A 20,872-nucleotide genomic window follows, 5' to 3' on the forward strand; every position below is an offset into this window, starting at 1 on the left:
ATGTACAAACTTATCCTTTAAATCCATAAATGTTAGTAATCCATTTCTCTCCCATACGTATGGGTTTACAACCTACTGTTGAAATTGGCAGCAGCATACCTTTCCATAACTCCACAATTGTTCAAATACTATTTTATTTCTTATGTTTTATTTCATGCTATTTTTATATTCTAGTTGTGTGCTTCTATCGTATTTCCCCAGGGTGATCAATAAAGTTTCATCTTGCATTCCAAGCAAAACCCACTAAATGTCATGCAAAGAGACAACTTCACGCAGCCCGTCAAAGTTTCCAAGTTTAATAGTTAAAGTAAAAGAATGAAAAAACACCCAAATATTTTTTTTGTTGTCACATACAGAGCATGGTTTGGCACAAAAATACCCCACAATCCTCTCCAATATGCAAACAGTCACAGAGGCACTTCTATAGTCAGCAGGCCAACTGTGAGTCAGCGAGCCAGTGAAGACACTGAGGAGCCTGTAGATCAGAAACAACTAGACAGACCGGGGACTTTACTAACCGGATCAGCTTTCCAAAAAAAAAGAAAAAAAAAAAAAGTCAACTAAAACTAGAAAAAGCATCTAAAACCAATGTGAGAAACTATCACATCCTTTCTGATCTAGAGGAGTGTCTTGGGTGCAGGGGGTCAAAATGGAGATTTATTTTCCAAGTGTTGGATGAGGCATACAGTATTGACTTTCCTCCTAAATCTGGGACTCAGCATGGACAGTCCACAATCATGTTTTATCGTTTTCTTTTATTTAGACAAACCCAAATAAAAGGCACATAAAACATTGCGCATGTTTACATAATTATTCTCGACAGACGTACATTTAAAAAAAAATGTAGGAATGTTTTACCTTTCTGCTAATCAGAAAGCCTAGTCTTCGTATATACAAAAAATTACCATTGTTAATGTTCTAATACAAAAAGATTTATAAAAGGTTATCTTGTTTTTTTTCCTTGCATGTGTCTATCATAACTAACACGTCCTCTGAACTAAATGGTTTGTACAAAGATATACATTCATTTGCCTTCACAATATCTGCCAAATTCATCATGAAAAATACAGGGAAGATTGCTTTAAAAAAAAAAAAAAATCATCTTCCAAAGCATAATTTGGCCAAAGAAATGTTTTGTTTTTCACATTAGGTTGCAGTCAAATTAAAGCACATGGTTAAATGTCAATAATACATGTATTACAAAAAAAAAAAAAAAAGTAACCAATTTATGTTTCTAGGTTGTTCGCGATCACGATGCCGGTTTAGAAAGTAGAATAGAATCACTTCACGACCATGAGATAAAAACAAACTACCGAACAAAACAAACTAATCAGAACATAGTTTGGTTGCCAGGCCCGTCGGGCCTGCGGCCGTCTGAATTGATGAAGGCTTCCTTCACAAAACAACTCCATCACAGCACATCTAGAGGAGGAAGCATCGAAGTGTGGAAAAGTCTTGCAAAGTAGTTCAGGCACACTTGTTTCGGCCACTGGAGAAGGACAAATGACACCACACGCTTTCTTTCGACCTAATTTTTTTTTTAGTGTTTTGTTTCAATAAAAAAAAAAAAAAAGTCACTAGCCTTCTAATGACAGTTTTTGAACTCAATCCTATACTGGACGAGCTCAGTCGTCCACATGCAACATTAAAAAACTGATGGGAAGGGAATCCATTTCCAAGATCATAATGCCATTCCACGTTTGAGCAATTCCCTTGGATGACAGTGTTGGCATGCATACAATACTACCAAAGGCCTCAAACACCTCGGCTGCCAGAATGCAGACGTGGGCAGGTGAACCGTAAGGCCAGATATCTTCAACACCCATCATTCTCTCATTCCACCAAACTGAAATGCCCCGCCGAGTACCACTCTTCTGCAGTGTGCACGTACTACAGTTTGCTGCAAGTGCTTCGGAGTCCCTGAACTGAGAAAGGCCCTTTACTGAAAACAGGCTTCACATCTAGAAACTATGACTTTCATCTGGTGCATTTGGACGATGCCCCCCGCTCTACATTTCATTCTTATTTAGTTCTGTTTCCCAAGACGCACAAAGCCAGGAAACTCCGTGACTGTTTGGGAACCTGGGCACAGGAACAGTTTTAGGCTGTGATCACATAGGACGCTTTTTTTGAATGTGCCTGCACCTTTTTTTCCCAAGTACTCTCAATGGTTTGGTTGTGACAGGCGCTATTGGACACGGAGCGTTTTGTGGCGCTCCAAGTCAAACATGTCTCAACTTTAGCCACATTAGGTCAATGATAAAATAGCTCTATCTAGGTGGAGCTCTTGGAGATGATAAACCTGTCGGTGGTCGGTTGTTCCTAGGTGGACGTAACTTTCTCTTGTCCATTTTTATTTTCAACAAGGTTTTCCCTTCTGTTACTTCAGGTTAGCTAGCTAAAGCTAATTCGCTAACTTACAATTTGTCAAAGTTTGTGTTTTCAATGATGTAACACTCCTCTTGCCCTTTGAGCTCTTGCTCCCTATGTTACTAGTGATGCTTACGGCTGAGCTTTGCATTTCAGCAGGAGAGAAAAAAAACATCCTATCTGATTACAGCCTTATTTGTCCAGTAATGAAAAGCTGCCAGGATAAAAAACACCCAGAGCTACTATACTAGTGAGATCTACGGAGAAAACTCAGCTTAAAGTATGTCAGATCATTTCGCTCTCCTCTTAGGGATGGACGGCCACATCAGTGGTGATAAAGTACTTGCATTGCTAACCTGTGGCAGATAGCTAGGTTCCCTCTCCCACAGGTAAAGGCAATAAAATAGTGTTTAATATTTACAAAGAAAGGGTCAAAGTGTGTAAATTGGTGAACTTGCTTTTAAAAGACTATTCTCAGTAAGCTTCCTGAGTCGAGACTGACAGCGATGGGATCCTATACCTGCAATAAGAGACCAAAGGGGATAAATTATTCTAACAAAACTAAAACATCTAACCAACATAACATATCACAAAAGTGTACTTTGGGACCGCTTTTATAGCATAGTGTCTTCTAAGCCACTAGGTGGCTCTCTTGACCTCTACATAAAAAAAAAAAAAAAAAACGTCTTCAGTAATCAAAACTTAAAATTATTTGACCTTTGATAATACTGCCATTTTCAGGGCATAGCCAAGGGGACATGCTTTCAGTACAAGACATTTCCTCCTTGTTTTTCCTGTACCTTGATCTGTTATGTCCTCATTTAAATACATACAAAAAATTCCAAAACAAATCTCACAGAAAATCAAAAATACAGTATACAGTATCCAGCAGTGAGGAGTGTCTGTTTTCCAGCAATTTTAAAATGGAGAAAAGACATGGGGAGGGTGGGTGGGTCAAAAGCATTTGTGTACGATACATCCAAATGGCCTCTGAACCATCTCCCCATCAGCAAAATATTGTTTTCCAAAATATCACTCCCCCTCCCCGGAAATGGAAGCCTTTGTCCCTTTTGTTGTACTTTTAGTCTTTAAAATACATAAAACTATTAAATACTGATAAGTCAGCTAAAATAACAAATAGAAAAAAAAAGAATATAAAACAAAATCTGCTCTATAGGAGAGCATTTAAGAACAATACCAGCAACGCCCTTCCGTTTTTCGATTTCGTTTCCAATGCCTATGGTACAGTAAGTTGTCACGCGTCACCCATGTTTGAAGTCAGACGTCCGAGTTGACGAATCGTTTTCAACTGGTCACTTCTACGAGCCTGACACTGTCCTTCAGCGGCTAGAGAGAAACTAAAGAATCAGAAAAAAGAGATCTAAAGGGCTCGCCACTCCACATCTCATGTCGCGTTCACTGCTGCAATGAGCCGGCTCACCCTCTACTATCTGTAGTACTACAACATAAACTACTGAAGCTGGAACGGGTGGGTGGGGAGAAATAGGAACTAAACGGGTGGACACTATGTAAGGGGCTGTAGGAGCTGATAGGTGTTACGGCCGGAAACGGTTTGAACTTGTCAAAATGTAATGAAATATCCCTCTACATGGGTTGAAAATGTAATAAAACAGGTGTATGCATTAACCTGCAATTATTACTGTGTAACACATTTTTATCTTATGATGTAATAGTAATTTAGTAACTCATAAGAGTAAGAAGAATGTAATAACTCAATATTAGGTCACAATTCAAGTTAGACCGATACATGGGGCCGATATTGGCCTTTTATTAAATATTTGATATCTGCACGAGGGCTGCACGATATATTGTATTTTTATTGTCATTGCGATATGAATTTCCATGATAAACACATCACAAAGGACTGCGATATGAAGTGTCAGACGCGGTCAGACCGACATTGTTAGTCCACGCCCCCCTCTCCCTCGCTCAAATATTTTTTATTGAGTTTCATATTGCCATTGAAATATCCTATATCATTATCGCGTATTTTCCCTATATCGTGCAGCCCTGTCGTCCACCTCTGATATGAAGGTACCTCCCTGACCACAGCTACACAAAAACACATTATCTACACGTTTTATTTATTCATTGAATTGTTCAATTATGTTTTGGTGAAATAATTCTTTACGTGAGCGCCTAATGTATCCCAGAGTTCTCCTACCATTGAACAGGTGGAGGGCTCTCCTTGCCTTAAAAAAATGTCATCAGTCTGGGTTTCAGTGGAGAGTTTTAGTGTCCCATGATGGTCTAAATGCCGTTTCAGAGGCTTTTCCATCCCGACCAGCATAAAATTCTGGGGGGAAATAGGTGGAAGATACTGAATATTAGCATAAAATATCAGCTATCATTATCAGCCTTCAAAAACCCATATGCGTAAAATCCTAATAATAAATATATCATCATATCATTATTACATTATATATAATGTAATAATGATGTTATTACATTATCTGGAAATGTATCACCTTAACAGCTTTGACTGCATTTTCAACCGATTTAGAAGGACGTTTTATTACAATTTGACAAGTTCTTCCATTATCAGGCAGTTATTACGTTATCAGTACCTACAGGGGCTACAAAGGCTCTACCAAGGGGGGGAGGAAGGCAGGACTTGGGATAGAAAAGGCATGCTCTCCATGGGCCTCATGGCGATGTTGAGCGGCCCGGTGATATTCATGGGCATGGGGGTGGTGATGGCCACCGGATGGGCGATATTCATGTGTGCCGTCGTGGGGATGTTGACCGAGGCCAGGTTCACGGGGCCGGTGATGGTGACCGGGTGCTGCAGGTTGACCGGCGAGGTGATGTTGACCGTGCTGGTGGTGATGTTCATCTGAGCGGCGATGGTGACCGGGTTGCTGGCGATGCCGCGGTTTACGGCCGAGGTGATGGCCGCTGAGTTGGTGACCGGCGTCGCGGAGGCCGAGTTGTGCACATTGTTGGCATCTGGGTTGAAAAGAAAGACAAAGACGGAGAGTAGAAAGAATGAGACGAGTGAATTTCGAGGCTGGGAGTATGAATGTACTACCTAAACAAGGAAAGCCAATATCCCACTCAGCTCCTTTGGTTTTGGTTGCTTAGCTGGGTCACTGAAAAGGTCAATACAGCATTAATACATCATGTCAACTGTGGTAGTACTGTTAAAGAAACCTACCTTGGATGCGAGAGTTGTCAATTAGGACTTGGAAGGAGTTATTTAAAATCTCTCCTACCGTCAACTCACCTGAGGGGTAAATTCAAAAAGCAGGATCAACAGACTAACCAGCTAACCTTCCTCATTATTCTACATTTATTTCTATTCAAAACATTACTTTTAATCCTTAACATGCTATCATGGGCATTTCAAGATCTGTGTTGGCCTGTGTGTTACAGTTTAGGTTGTGGCTTTTTTGAACACTATTAACTATGTTCAAGGCTGTTATCTGATTAATTAATTGATCCTGCTTCATGAAATTTAACCCTTGCCACTACACATAAGCAAAACTATACATGTCAGCACAACAGTAAATACAGAAGCTCAATTAAGGCACCAGTCCTCATTGAATTTAAAGGCTTCTGTACTTGAATGCAATGGCATAATATGAACAAGAATTGGCCACTTATGCTTTATGGCTTTGTACACGTCAAATTTGAAGGTTTGGGGGTTTCTGCTACTAGCTACTGGATTACCTTTTCGTGGCCCTGAGTGGTTCCACTGCCAGTCACTTATGCCTATTCAGAAATACAGACACATAGGGGGTTACAAGAGCACAGGGCAGCAGTGCCATCATCTGGCCATCAGCTTCAACAGTTGGGGTAGAGGAGCTGTGTGTGTGTGTGTGTGTGTGTGTGTGTGTGTTTGTGTGTGTGTGAGGGAAGGAGGGGTGGGGAGTGGGTACGGGAATATACTTTTAGACATCTTTTCATAGGTTTTACTGCATCCAGTGCTGTCAGGAAAACAAAAACAAAGTTCTCTGTCTTTGGTAGCTACAACTGGAATCCAACTCCCAGAGGCGCTGAAGTGAGTTGAATCACTGACGAGACACATAATCTGGAACAGAACGAATGTCTGCACTTACAAAAGTAAGTTTCAGTGGTTTTTACTGCACAGCAGCAGTCATAAAGAAATGTATATTTGCACCTGACTTTCATCAAGAAAATTCTGAAATACTCATGTTTCCGCCTGCTGCTGTGCATTAAGCCTTTTCTAGTAAGTGTGGAGATTGCTTTTGTTACGTTGACACAGTGTCATAGACGTGAAGCACCCTGCACAGTTCAGCAGTACTGCAGACCAGTGATTCTCAGCATCCATGCCTGCTAACAGCCACTAGGGGCAGATAGGCTGAGTGAGTGAATGAATGCATATGTGAGCGAGTTACTTTCTGGATCCAAGAGGTGCTTTGCATCTAAAAAGGGATGTGAAAGCCCGACTCCAGACACAAGAAACAAAACACACTGAGACAAATCAGCACTATCAATGGAGGGGATAGTTTTTATCCTTAGAGTCAAATCGCAGCAGCTTTTGGTAGCTTGCATTACTACCAGTTTGCAACGTGTGTCAAATGTATTCAATGTGCAAGGCCCTTTAATTTTAAAGCAGATGTCTTTTGTCATCAGATCTGTTTTGTCAAAGAACAAAATAGTCCATTTTGGATTCAGTTAAGATGGAAGATTGGGATCTGCATCTTTTTGTCCTCTTCTGTTTCGTCAGCTTATACTCATCACCCAGACAAGGACAAAACAATGCTAACACCCGATTGCTGCAGCAAACAACTGTCACTGCTGCAAGCTGAGGAATGCTGCAGTGTTTCAATTTGATAGGTAATGAATGCTTACAAAAATATATATTGAAGTGTCCAGTGATTCAGTTTTGATGCAAAACTTGATGCAACCTTCATAGGACAAGTAAGATTGAAATCATCCAGGATAAAGTAGCTGAGACCTGTGATATTAAATCATGGCTAGCCTTGCACTTCTCTTATTGAAAACGCACAGGATTGGATTTGGTTCCCGGCTGCCTGGGGATTATGATGCATACAGCCCTCTATTGCCATTCACTGAAAGCTGCCATTAGAAGCAGGCATATTAAACAAAGACAACAAAACAATATAACATATATCTAATTTAATATTTCCTTAGGTTAACATCGGAGTGTCAGTGCTTCTGAATGGAAATACCAACTGTGCTCGCCTGGTATTTTTGTTTTCCTAAGTCTGGGTTTCAGGATTTGTTATGTCAAAATTGGGTCATGAATCCTAGCACAGTGATGTTGAAAACTACAACTGTTAGGGGATGGCTCTCTGTCGGCTCCAGCCCTCCTGCCTCTCAGGGGAGGGGTTGTTTGTTATGGGAGTGCACAAAACCTTAGAAAATCACTTGTTGCAGGTTCACATATTAGGCAGTTAGCAAGTGAACTCTGCTCAAAAGGCAAGGGAACTGTGGCTGCAGAGAGGAATGCCATTGCCGAAAATTTTATGGACGACAACATTCATGTGTGTTTCAACCACATTTTATCCCACATCTTGGTTTGCATAAATTTCCTAGTTAATTACAACGAAAACTTGCTCTTAGCTCAAGCAACCGAGGTGCAAAAAAATGTGCAAATTGCCTTCACATTGCAACCTATCTGCACTTCAATATCTAAACAATTTCAGTAAAGTGGCTACTCTGTCTCCCACTTTCTTCGCACAGTTTCTAAAAAAAACGGTGCACAATCCAGACTGTTACGGAATATATAGGCATGGTTAAGCCCGTTTATGTCCATCAACTCTCCTGGTGTCACCTTCCTTTAAAGACCATTCAACTCTGTGTCACTTTCTGAACTGAACAATCCTTCTAAGGTAGCCTACATCTTGGTGGCTAATGCTGCACCGACTCATTTCCTGTGACTTAGTTGGTGAGTAAGATGGTAAATCTGCAAACCTCTCATAAACAATGAAAGTACTGCAGCAATGACACACTGCATGATAACCTGCTCCTGACTGAAGCCTGAACTCCAGGTCACAGCTGCAGGCAGACGATGCCCCCTTTCGTCTGTAGGCCTGTATAATCGGGTTAGACTGATACATGGGGCCAATATTTGCAGTTTATTAAAAATGGGATCTGGTACAGTCAGTGTAGTCTACCACTGATATAATGGATATGATGCAGTTTGATTGATTACATGTTTACTGTAGAATTGATCAATACTACACTGGTTGTCTATGGGAAGCCCTTAACCTTTTGATCAGATTCCACAAAAGTATGTATGGATGTGTTTTATCATTACTGTCATCCTGGGGTTCAATGGAGAGTTTTAGTGTCCCGTGGTCTAAATGTCATTTCAGAGGCTTTTCCATCCTTACAGGACTAAATATCTGGGGGAAACACTGAATACTTGCAATTTTTTGGCAGGCAAATGGTCAAATTCAAAGATATTGGCACAAAATATCAGCGAATATCAGTATTGGCCTTCAAAAACCCATATCAGTTGAAGCCTTCTATATACACCTCATGTTAAGACAGAGCTGAAAGCTAGTTGGGGCAGGAAGGAGGTAAGAGTGGAGGATGAAAAGAAAATGTGGTAAGTAAAACGGAGAAGCAAAGGAGGGATGGAGTTAAAAGGAGACGCGTGGCCTACCTTTATTATTACATGGGCTGTTGAAGCTGGCCTGGCCGTGCGTCTTGAGGTGACTGGTGATGTAGGCAGCGCTCAGCATCTTGCCGCAGATGTTGCAGGTCACTTTGCCCTCATGCCTGATCATGTGGGAGCGCAGACGGTCTTTGGTGGCGAAGGCCGAGGTACAGGCCTGAGGCAGACAAGCAGTGATCATTGGCGTTCGTTCTTTTAACGCATGACGAGCACAACGACCAAACACAAATCTAAGCATAACAACTGTTAATATTTTGACGGTCAGAAAGGGATTAGCTTCCCTAGTGGCTGTCTGTTCCGCTTGCCAATGGATGGCGGATAATTTGCATTTTTCAAAACTCTGCTTTGTTAACAGAACGCTAAAATAGCCAAAAGTGACAAAAACACAAATCTCAGCACTGGTTTATGGGATTGCAAATTGCAAACAAAAAAATCTCTCCATTATGCAAGTCAACAGAATATCCGTTTTCATAACAAAAAGTTTGTTGTTACCACATATTGGTTTTCAATAATGAAAAAGGTAGGAATAAAACATGTTCCCTCTAGAACGAAGGGTGTCTTCATACATTCAACATGAAAGCTACTTGACACGGTGAGTACTAAGCTTTCTTGCATGTTTGTTTGAGTCTGAATGATATTCCTCCTGGCATATATGGATTATCTTAAAACGGAGACTGAACATGAAAATAAAATGCAATTGAGAGGACGATATTTTGGGTCAGAACTCTTACCGTTACTTGGCACTTGAATGGCCTCTCTGAGGAATGAACATGCTTGACGTGACAGCTTAGGTGGTCAGGTCTACAGGGTGAGAGGACACAGAAGATAATGGAAAAGCTTAAACTTAGGAGGGCGCAAGTCTTAGTAGTAGTGGAGTTTCACTCACACAATTACCAGATAGGCACACATTACATCAACAATGTTATATTTGCAAGCTCAATAGGGCTGTGGAAAAACAGAAAGGGGATTCTTTCCGCAAAGAATCTTATCACACCAAACAAAAGCTTTAATGTGGCATGTCTATTCTATTCAAGAGTTGAATGCCATCAATTTTTCTGAGCTGTCCACGATTAAATTTTCAATTATATATACGTATATGTATATATGAAAACTCAAAATTGTGTTTTGTCACAAAGGGTGACATTGTCCAAATCCTCTTTGTGATGGAAAATGGTTAAACACAAACCTTGTCCCTTCACAGTTCCATTTCTAATTAAAAGAAAATAGCACCCAAGTAAAGCAAACATTCAAATCCAGTCCCAGAGATCATTTGACCTAGTCACATAATATCAACTACTAGCAAAAACATTTGTGTAGCAAATATTTGCTACATATTTTAGGCAGCAGGAAGTCTCTGAAATCACTGATTTGTGTCCCATCTACATTTAGACTTTCAGACTCAATTTCAAGTCAGTTCCGTCATATTAAATATAGAGACAGCTCATATTAAATAAAATCATATGTCTGCTCTCCATGATCCTGGACTACATGCTGAGACATCTTGGCACAACAGCAGTTATCAGTTCTGCCTTGGCTGACTGCACCGAGCGCCAAATGGACATGCCAGAGATTTTCCCTCCAACAAGAGAGTGGCGCAAAATATCTGTAAGAAGGCCATTTCACACTGGCAGGGCTTTTCACGATGGCAAGCAGGCGTCTGATCCCATCTTCTCAGGAGTGCAGTGGAGCTGAAAAGCTCACATCCCCCTCCCACTCATGGTTCCTTGTTTCATTTAAGACGCAACGGATAACCTCTTTCGAAACTACCAACCCTGCAAATGAATGCCGCGGTTACTGGAACTCAAGAGTAAGAGCTCTTCTATGCAGAGTTATACATTACTAAGAACCAGGTGATGTCCTTTAAACACTTCACATTTCCTCAATGAAATATTGTGTGGTTTACTTCAACTTTAAAGCTGCACTAGGGCAAAATCACACATTGGCGGTGAAATCACCTAGTGTAGTCTTTGGTTGGAATGAAAACCTGCATACTCTTAGCCCTCCATGACACACGGTTGCCAAGTTGGTGAATCCAGCTTTCTGTGGATAAAGTCATCGCTCACTGCTATTTAGGTGACAGTTTGTATTTCACTCTTAAGTTTTGATTCGTCACTTCCTGTGTGGAGAAGATTTCCCACCAGTGACCATACTGACACCAGAATTTCATTTGGGCAAATAGGGCGACTCTACAGCGTCTCAATTAGGAGAGATGGGATACTGTTGTTTACAAGCTTGTTTTCAGATTGTCTGATGCAGCCACTGAGTCATTCTTTTTTTAGCCAAACCACCAGTTATACATAAAAGACAGGTTTTAGCATTTACCTTGGATAATCTCAAAGGCCTTTCAAACAGCACATGCTTGGCCTAGGGTTATTTTAACCCAGTCTATCTTGAACGGATTTTTCCGTCCAAAAACTTGGTCTCTGGCTGCCACCAGTGTGAAAAGCCCAATAGTGACTAAGTGATTTGCAATTGATTTTAATCGTAGTTGTTCATTGCAATCGGCTCAAAGCCCACATTACCAAGTGACAACAAGGTGCTATCCTGGCCTTATGACCCAGGCGTACGTGTTCAGTGGGTCAGAAACTACAGCTTGAAAAAGAAACTATTCCTCTACAGAGTTGCCAACTTAGCTCTGCAACAGAGAATACTTTCTGTGCCAGTGTAAAAATATATTTAGCAAAGTTGTTTCACAAATTCTTGTTTCGCTTCTTTTGTAAAATTAAAATTTTGGAGCCCATTGAGATTAAAGCAGTGATTAAAAGCCACCATTGTCCAAAGGTGGTTGTTCTTTGCTCTCCTAATAAAGTAAAAGTAAAACTTTTTTTTACATTTTAAAAATGTCAATTATTGGAAATGGAAAATTGTAGATATATTCATGTACAATAAGACAGATTCAGAAATGATGTCCACATACCTGGAGAACCCCTTCCCACAAACAGAGCAGATGTAAGGCTTGTGAACGCCGCCATCATGGGAGCGGACATGGTACGTCATGCGATCCTTCCTCTTGAACCTCTGCTGGCAGATCGGACACTCGAACGGCTTCTCGTCAGAGTGCGACAGCTTGTGGCGGTTGAGGTGGTAGACGTCGCGGAAGGCCTTACCACACATGTCGCACCCGTGATTCTTTTTCACCGGCTTGGGGGGCTTCTTAGGGATGCTCTGCTGCTGCTGGTGCTGCATAGGGGTCATGATGCTAGTGCCCGTGGATGTGGAGGTGGTGGCTGTAGTCAGGATGCCGGCCACAGTAGAGATGTACGAGGGGTTGCCGCTGTTCTCCCGTGGTACGGTGGAGATGAGCGGCACCATGGTGGGGGCTGTTTGTGTCTTCTTGGGCCGCGACACCATCTTGATGCCGGTGTGGCAGGACTCGTGCCGCCGCAGGTGGTAGCTGTCCCGGAAGGCCTTGTTGCAGTAGCCGCAGATGAAGGGCGTCTTGGATTTAGGCTCCTTCTTGACCACAGCAATAGGAGGCCCTCCGCCCCCTCCCCCGGTCCCGCTGGCCACATTGTCTTTAAGGAGCTCCGCGGCGCTGACTGGGGGCTTCTGGTCCAAGGGTATGGGCAGCACTGGTTTCTGATCAGGCGGCTCTGTTCCAGAGTTGAGGAGAGGCAGGAGGCTGTTCCCAGCCACTTGGTGCTGGTGATGCAGGGCCTCATTGGCCTGCTGTGGTGACAAGACACAGCCACAGAAAAACAAATCAGTACACATCCTCAAAGCTTTTGCCACAACATGAAGCAAAGCAAAGACAAAGAGAGAGTGGAGAGGGATACATGTTTCTGCTCCAGAGAGTTATAATGGGCTGCCATGTCAGCAGAACTACTGCATCTAAGATATGCTCTCTAATTTGGCAAAGGGGATGAAGGTGGCATCAATCTTGTCGGAGGAGCAACAGCTTAACTCATTTCTTAGATCACACTTTTTAAAAGCATACTTGGCAGTCTGCTAGAATTTTTTTTTTTTTACTTTTCTTGAGAAGAATTTTGTGTATTCCTTAAGTATTCCACAAGTCTTAATCCAACACAGTCTAAATGTATCTGACAGACATATTTTAAATTTGCCAACTTCCCACTGAAAAAAGCACGATTTCAACAAAAATATAAATCAGTTTTAGAAATGAACATTGAAATGTGAGTATGTTCGGTTACATGCTGAGGAACCCAGTTCAATGATCACATCATATAATACAGACCACAAAAACAATTATTTCATCTTGAGTCTGTAAGATTCATGTCTTTCAGAGATCTTTCTCCTGCAAATCACAATCAGGCCACTAAACCACCAAATACCCCTGACTGATGAAATCGATGTATACTACGAGCAAGCCCTCACTTTTAACATAGCCTTTAATTTATCTGAAATAGAAAGTGACTCATTTCCTGGGCACGGGTGACTCGTACAACAAGAGCAGCCGTGAATGCAGCTCTCGCAGGGGGGTTTAGAAGGCAGCTGTTCAGCAAGGTGCCGAATGACTAATAAGACACAGGAGACAGAGGGAAAGTTTTCTGTGAGCTCAGTGTGATGATGTAAGGTCAGTCACATAAACCCAGAATGCAATATGAACAAAATAAATGGTCTTATTATCTCCTCTTCATGCTAGCATTCTCTGGTTACTTTGACGGTTTTTGTCTCTTGTATACTATGTGAAATCCCAACAAGGTGTGTCATGCTGTTCAATGATAACGTGTTATGGTGCACAATATTCACCTAAGCCCAACTACAGCTGAGAGTAACTGAAAGCCCTGTGTTGAAGCAGACTTGCACTCTGGTCCAGAGGACACACTCAGCTCCTTGCCCCTATTCCACAATCTAAATTTGTAGCATGTAAGGCGATCTGCCATGGTGATGGAGCCGTTTCTTCATGTGACCAGTCGTCGTCTGGCACAGTGCGTTCTGGGAAAGCAGAGAAGAGCACAACCTGTGCAGTAGCTCTACCTAGGGTGTGTTCACAGCAAGCATGTTTGGAGTGGTTTAGTCAAACTCCGGGAGCTTTTACTCCTTTAGTTTCCTTTGGCCAGGTGAGAACAATGTCATTCAAACTCAGCTGACACCAAATAACTTCATCAAGACTACTGAAAATGCAAGCCTCAGTCCTCTTCCAAATGAACTGCGGTGCGGTTCATTAGGAGTGATAGCATAATCCGAATCAACTACAGGAAACAACCCCAAAACGCAAGAAGAAGGCAGACGAGTCCATCATGCTTAGCTTAAGTTAAAAGAGACTGAATCAGATTTGTTTTGACTCTCCCACTATCAAAATCTCTAACCTGGCTGCGGGATGGCAGGTTACTAAAACTCAAAGCACTTTTGTTTACAATAAGTCCTGATTCACTCGGAATTGGTAAGTGTGAACCTAAATGAACCAAAAAAATGCAACAAAGTAAACTTTTCCACTATGGTTTGGACCAAAGAGAACCAACTTTAAGTGTGATTGCACCCCTACGCACATCAAACCTTTCAGAGATTCATGTGCATATGCTTGATTCATGGTATAGTTCATATTTCAGGATGGCCAAGAGTGGACATTAGCCATTCAGTGAGAGACTTTTGAACTAAGCCTTGTATAATCTTCCATATACACGTCAGAGAACTAAACTGGTTCCCCAACCTGGAAACAGAGACAAGACACGCTAGAGAACTAATGGCACAAGTTAGGCTAGCAGCTTCCAAGTCTACAGGTTAGTTTGAGAAGTTTGACATCAGAGTTTAATTTCTCAAACACCTGGTGAGATTCATAATGGTGCCATGCAAAAAGGTGAACTTGTGCAAAGCCTCATGGAGCAAACAAACTTGCGGTGTACAGTAGCTGCCTTTGTAACTGACTTCAAAGTTAAGGCCTTTTTCATGTGGTTTTTCCGTTAATTTGTCCTTTTTGATGACTTCACACCATGCCATGCAGCTTGTCGCAAGTGTCACTGTTTCATACTTCTGTCATTTCCCTAACCACATTCAGCACACATTCAAATTCCCCCTCAACTAAGTCATCACTAACAACAAATGGTACTGGGAAAAAACTGACACTGGGGACATATCTAGGTGGTATCTTATTGACAAATGTCTTTTTCTTGATCATGTTTTCATCTCGATTTCTCATCACTGCACTTGTAATCCAGAAAAGTCAAATACAGATAATCAAACCTACTGTCAGAATATCGTTTTTCTTAACAATAACTTAGTCAAAATGGGGGCTAGACTGTCTTATCCCATACTCGGATAAGGATGGTGAAGCAGGTGTTTCTCAGAAGGGTACATAAAACTACATAATCATCCTTTTGAAAGAACTCCAAAATCTTCTGCCACTACCAAAATAATGTAGACAATGGAGGATTGAAAAATGCACCATTTTAAATAAATAAAGCAATGACAGGCACACAAAAAATGACCCAACAGCGGTAATAAATCAGCGTGCGGAGGACATCTTAAGTCTGCAGCTGCTGGCATTGTCCAATTGGTCATGGCAGATCCCCAAAGGGATATGATGAACAGAGGGGGAGGGGGTGTATGAATATTTTGGCCAGGGGGTGAGCAGAGGTTCACATTGTAACCAACAACTTTACAACAGGTCGGCCCAAAGACATGGCGATTGAGACGGCCTTGTTCTTTTCTGTAATCACCATAGGGCAGGGTTAAAGACCTGACCCATGGCTTTTCAGGTTCAGCCAAGCATCCCAACCCGGTCAGCCAGGCAGGGAACGTGGTCTGAGGGGGCCAAAGATCCCAAATTGCTCCTTTTTTTTTGCAGTGTGTTCTTTTGTGGAGGACACAAATCCAAGCGCTGATGCACTTATGGCCCTCAGGGGGGTCTGTTCAGCTGCCGGCCGCGTCCCTGCTTAGTGCAGGCGGCCACACTGTGGAACTGTGTGTTAGCATGGTGGAAAAAGCTGGGGGCCGTCACAGGTTGTCGACTCCCCTTTATATCCTCCACACTGTAGCAGGACTCAGACTGGAATTGTTACTGCAATTAGCATTTCTTCTAGCGGATGTGTATGTAGTCTCTGTGTGTCTGTGTGCGTGTGTGTGTGTGTGTGTGACAGCCAAGTGTGTGCGCTCTCCCTCTCCCTCACACACACACACACACACACACACAGACACACAGACACTGAGGCATAGGGAGAGCAGCCTGCTGTGCCATCACGCTGCTCTGATGATTTTGATACAAATGCGCTCTGAAGGCTGAGGTCCCTTCCAAGATAAATAGTACTGAAACAGAGTCGGGGGCGTGGAAAATAACAAGAAACACAGCGCAAATAAAAGTAGCCCGTTCTGTGTTTCTTTCACTGCAAGGCGGGGCATGGATTCACTGTGATAGAGAGCCCCATTCAATAGAATGTTAATCTGTCTACAAATCTGTCCCTGAGTGAGGTGGTTATGGGATGGCTTCCAATTGTTCTGTATACATTCACTCCAAATTAGCCGATACTATATCAAATACGCCGCACTTAAGGTGACAGGAGAAATGACTAAAAACCTAAAATCTTAAAATTTGATTTGTTTTAACAAGGTATTTGTCTTGAACATTGTGGTGCATATTTGATTAATATAGCTTAGATATGAATTATGCTTCCAAAGATGCTTGTTAAATACAGTAAAAGAATCAAATATCTCAACTCTTCAGAAATATCTTGTCGTAAATCACAAAAAATGACGATACAAGTGTGACTAGACCCTAGAAATTAATAGCAACATTGAGGGATAGCCCACAGTAGCATAGCCTGACAGCAACCCCCACCCATTCAAATGCCATCAAAACAACGCCTACAGAACAATAACAAGTGACGCTCACTAGAATGTAGCCTCATTAGATGCCTCATCACATGAGGTGAACCAAACGGACCCTAAATAAGTCTCCTACTCTCTCACGCACCAGCTCCAGGTATTTTGGCCAAGTTTGCATGAAATAAAACGATCACAAGTGCTATCCAGCTCTTGCCAATTAACCAGGAACAGATGCACTTTTGACTTCAGCAGAGGAACACAGTAGTAGCCTACAAGTGTACCTGCAATACATTCCAATGGAGGGGGGCATAACAATACAACTATCACCATTACCATGGCATCTGAAGCTAAGTTGCAGAAAACAATGGCTAGGCCACTCAGGTGGGCACAGCAGTGCCTACAGGCTTTGAACCTGTATCTTACAGTCAGTGACACTGACAGTCTGAAGTGTAAAAGCATAAAAATGTTAATTTCTGACATTTTAAGAATATGCCAACACTGTTTGAGTGTCTTAAGTAATAACCCGCACAGTGTTTAATCCAACTAAGGAGGACTTTCAAGATGCAGAAGAATCTGTTCTTGCATTCAAAATGTTTATCCTTCCCAGAGAACTGTGATGCACAATTTTGTCATTGTATGCCAATAATTCGAGTATGCACAGATTCAATATAAACTGAGTTGTTGCTGATGCTGTTGTTGATGCTGACTAATTCAAATAGAAGAGGACACAAATTTTAAAGTCTAGGCTTTCCACTGATGGTGAAAAACCAGGGTTACTCTTGAAATTATCTAAAGTCTGACATGCAGTGCTCCAGCAAGGTCCTGACTATTACATTAAGCGGGCAAGCTGTTTGTATTGACTGTAGCCCCATACGAGCAGTTCTCGTATGTAGAGAACGTCACGCAAGAGTCCATTCGCAAATCTGACAATTACATACTGGCTTGCTTATCGGCAAAGGTATACACCTAATGGAACATTTCACGGATGGTTCGGGTCTTCTGGTAAATTCGGCATACAGATGATCCACTAAGTAGCACTTAATTTCAATAAAATCTCAACTTTTAGAAATGGCTCGCACTGTTCGCTACCGTCCACCACTGTGTATTTTGGTGGCAGAGGATTGTGGCAATAACAGGCAACACAGTTATAAAAGTTGGCATTTTACTAAATTAAAGTTGTACTTAGTGTATTGGACCCATGTCGATTTGAAGAGTGGCTCCTAACGATTCAGAAAAGGTCTTAAGTCAAGTTGTACAAGGTATGTTATGTTTGCCAATAAGCAAGGCCGCGTTAAACTTCCAGATTTTTAAATGGGGTTTGGCATAATGTTCTCTCCATACAGAAAAGGGAACGTATCGGGTCTATGCTGACTGCAGCTTAACATAGTTTACATTCTTGCCTGCGAGCCGCGGCTCCAGATTTCTGGTAAAGGAGGAAAGTTTGGAGTCGGAAGTACGGCTTATTCCCTCCTGTCCGCGTGCCAAGCAGTCTACATTTTACAATGTTAGCTAGGTTCTCGTTAAGGGGGTGATGTAGCCAAATCCCTTTCAATTACTGATCTTCATAAAAAGAATTAAGTTTGGAAATCCCATTAAATCACTGCCCATCAATAATCGCTATCTGTAGTATAGTGAGGATTGTTCTGTACCAGACAAGAAACTAGCCTGGTTAGCTAACCCGTTAGCCACTTAGCTTAGCATAGCTAACACAGCAATAGCCCGAGCTACTAGCTAATTTACTAGCGCGCGCGTCAACAGCAGTTACTGTTCTGACACCAGAAATTAGCTTCAACTATGAATAATTGTGCCGATTAGCACAAACGTCGCAATAAAATATAATACGCAACGCAAATAATTAAAAGAAGGGTAAGAAAGCAGCCACGGAGTGTCTCGGTAGACCAGGCTCAGCCGGGGGTCTCAGGTTTGATAAAGCTGGCTAGCAGTTTGCTTCAGCGAGCCAAACAGCGAGCTAGCTAGCAGGCTAACGCTACCACCATTGTTTTGCTTGGCTAGCTCCACTTCATTTCACTAAGTACAATTTGTTTGGCCAACAACGCTTACACAATTTCGAAAATGCCTATACAGTTTATCAAATTCCCTACGAATTGTGCCACTTACTTGGAATAAAAACGTACTCCAGCTCGGTTCCATTGCAACACTTAAAATCTGCAGGAAACCTACAAGGAATCTACAACAAAGCAGCTAAACATGGCAGCTACAACTTCCTGTAACCCTCAGGGCTGAACCATGTCCAATGGACTTTTTCAGGACGTCTGGAATTTACAATAAATCACATTCCAAATCCCTTTCCTAGAGACACTACGGTTAGACAAAACTACTATATTTGAGCAAAAAAGGCATAGCGCTCTTTTATACAGATAATAAATTTAGTGAATTACTAAACATATTTTTAGTGTGTTTTTACAGACAGAAAAAAATGTCTAAGAATATTGCGCCTAAATGATCTAGTAAAAGAAAGTCAAAATCTGTTTTTGATTATGTAAATAATTTGAGCTTACCAATTATGTCGTCTGAAATATTTGAAAAGATGGAACATACTATCTGACTTAATTTTAGGCAAGGTATTTATCAAGATCCAAAACATGTACATGATAAGCCTATTTTAAAAGCAAAAGCTGACAATTTATGTTAAATGTTTTGTGAACAAGTTACTGTCTAAAAAGTTTCCAAAAATGCCTTTCTCAACACTTGTAGCATCTGGATAAAATGTTCCACTGAATTTCTTGTATATCCCATCCTGGCAACATTGTGTGACAGACAAGCTTTTGATTTATTTTTACAATAAACCAACCTAAGTATTTCAATAAGTCTGTCAGTCTACAGTATTACAAAAATAAAGTAATAGACTAATATTAAACAGCTTTAAGTCATAAAACCCTCAACAATTTTTCACCATAAAATTCTTAATGGCTGCATGGACTAGGCATTATGTCTGACTGTCAGTTCCCAAACTCCCAAAGGTCTCCAATTATATAATAAAATGACTCTGAGGTTCCAAGTCAGTCCTATATAACTTATAACTATATAACTAATTTGAATCACTTGATATGGATTTTATTCACATCAACAGTGAATTCTGTAATGAAATTGCCTTTAGCTACAAGCAATTTAATATAGGGACATCAATCTAATGAGATTGTGACAGTTAGGACATTTATCTTTTTAACTTTGCTGTGCTGCCATTTGGTCCCACTTTTGATGGATATGCATTAAATGTAGCATGCATGCTTCAAATGAAGGTGCTGACATGCCTGCCAAGTATCCAACTGATCATGCTCTCCCACTTTGAGTTACAAGCTATTAGGCCTACAACCCATTTCCCAATCAAAAACAAACTTTATGTATTTACTAATAGGCTTTTTTTTATTTGTTGTTTTTTTTTTTGCATGTATGGTGCCCTTATTTGTCAAATAAAAATGGATTGAAGTAAGTCTCTATACAATTTAGTAATAGGCTATGCACACTTGCAAGTTCATTTGATAGTAGTGGCCCTGTTGTTCAGGCTAGTGTATTTGCAAATAAATGCCCTGTGTAAAGTTTGATGTTTTTAGGTCAAAGAACAAAAAAAACATAGGCCAGGGAAAATAATTGTTTTTCAAAATATTCCAGCATGGCAGACACTGACAGTCCAAGATGCAAATGTGTGGGGGAGATAACCTTTTATAATTTAAAATTTGCAATTCCATTATAGCAATCTCATCTGCATATGTAATTGTGCTGGCACCAACTGTTGAGTTGTAAAGTTTCATTTCTCTAGCGTGTAGCATGTCACAGTAAAGAAAAAAGTAATTTTGGAGGAAAAAGAACTAAACACCAGGATAAAAATAGGGTTTCAGCCCTATGGGCCTGCATCCCTGACAAAAACATTGTTTTTCTGTAGTCCCATGGAGTCGGGAAACATAGAAACCCAACCCATAGACACAAAGAGCAGATCTGTGAAACAGAAATATAGCATCAAAAATCCACAGTCTCAAGGTGTATTTCATCAAGATAGACTACTCAATATTCTCATTTCATTCTGCTTGACTATTAGTTATTCAGGTATGGATTACGTCTGGCTGCCCTGTGGTGTTTACTTATGACCTTGCACACTGAAACTAATCCAGCCTTTCACTCCATCTGCATAGA

The 20,872-nt window shown here is 41.2% G+C and overlaps 1 protein-coding gene across 3 annotated transcripts; it reads right to left on the reverse strand.

Annotated features, from left to right (window-relative positions):
* Nucleotides 1-4,878: 4,878 nt before the first annotated feature.
* LOC139923574 (vascular endothelial zinc finger 1-like) lies at nucleotides 4,879-18,905 on the reverse strand. Of its 3 annotated transcripts, XM_071914381.2 has the most exons (7): nucleotides 18,842-18,905; nucleotides 11,922-12,673; nucleotides 9,736-9,805; nucleotides 8,993-9,161; nucleotides 6,064-6,105; nucleotides 5,549-5,617; nucleotides 4,879-5,340 (listed from the first exon to the last, which is right to left on the reverse strand). In XM_071914381.2, exons 1-7 carry the CDS (start codon nucleotides 18,872-18,874, stop codon nucleotides 4,979-4,981), a joined length of 1,497 nt encoding a protein of 498 aa, XP_071770482.1. In that variant the 5' UTR covers nucleotides 18,875-18,905; the 3' UTR covers nucleotides 4,879-4,978. The 3 variants fall into 3 exon arrangements, with proteins under 3 accessions (XP_071770482.1, XP_071770483.1, XP_071770484.1); XM_071914382.2 differs by lacking the exon at nucleotides 5,549-5,617; XM_071914383.2 differs by lacking the exons at nucleotides 5,549-5,617; nucleotides 6,064-6,105.
* Nucleotides 18,906-20,872: the final 1,967 nt, after the last annotated feature.

This window comes from Centroberyx gerrardi, chromosome 6 (genome assembly GCF_048128805.1).
Source record: "Centroberyx gerrardi isolate f3 chromosome 6, fCenGer3.hap1.cur.20231027, whole genome shotgun sequence".
Lineage (NCBI taxonomy): Eukaryota > Metazoa > Chordata > Actinopteri > Beryciformes > Berycidae > Centroberyx > Centroberyx gerrardi.

What these genes read in the sequence shown, in the direction of transcription:
- LOC139923574 (XM_071914381.2), bottom strand. Translation starts at nt 18,874, where the DNA reads ATGGAACCGAGCTGGAGTACGTTTTTATTCCAA. An exon ending in CATTCAAGTGCCAAGTAACG is followed by an intron (nt 9,162 to 9,735) that starts GTAAGAGTTCTG and finishes TGTCTGCCTCAG; the next exon opens with GCCTGTACCTCGGCCTTCGC. An exon ending in TGACAACTCTCGCATCCAAG is followed by an intron (nt 5,341 to 5,548) that starts GTAGGTTTCTTT and finishes TTTTCAACCCAG; the next exon opens with ATGCCAACAATGTGCACAAC.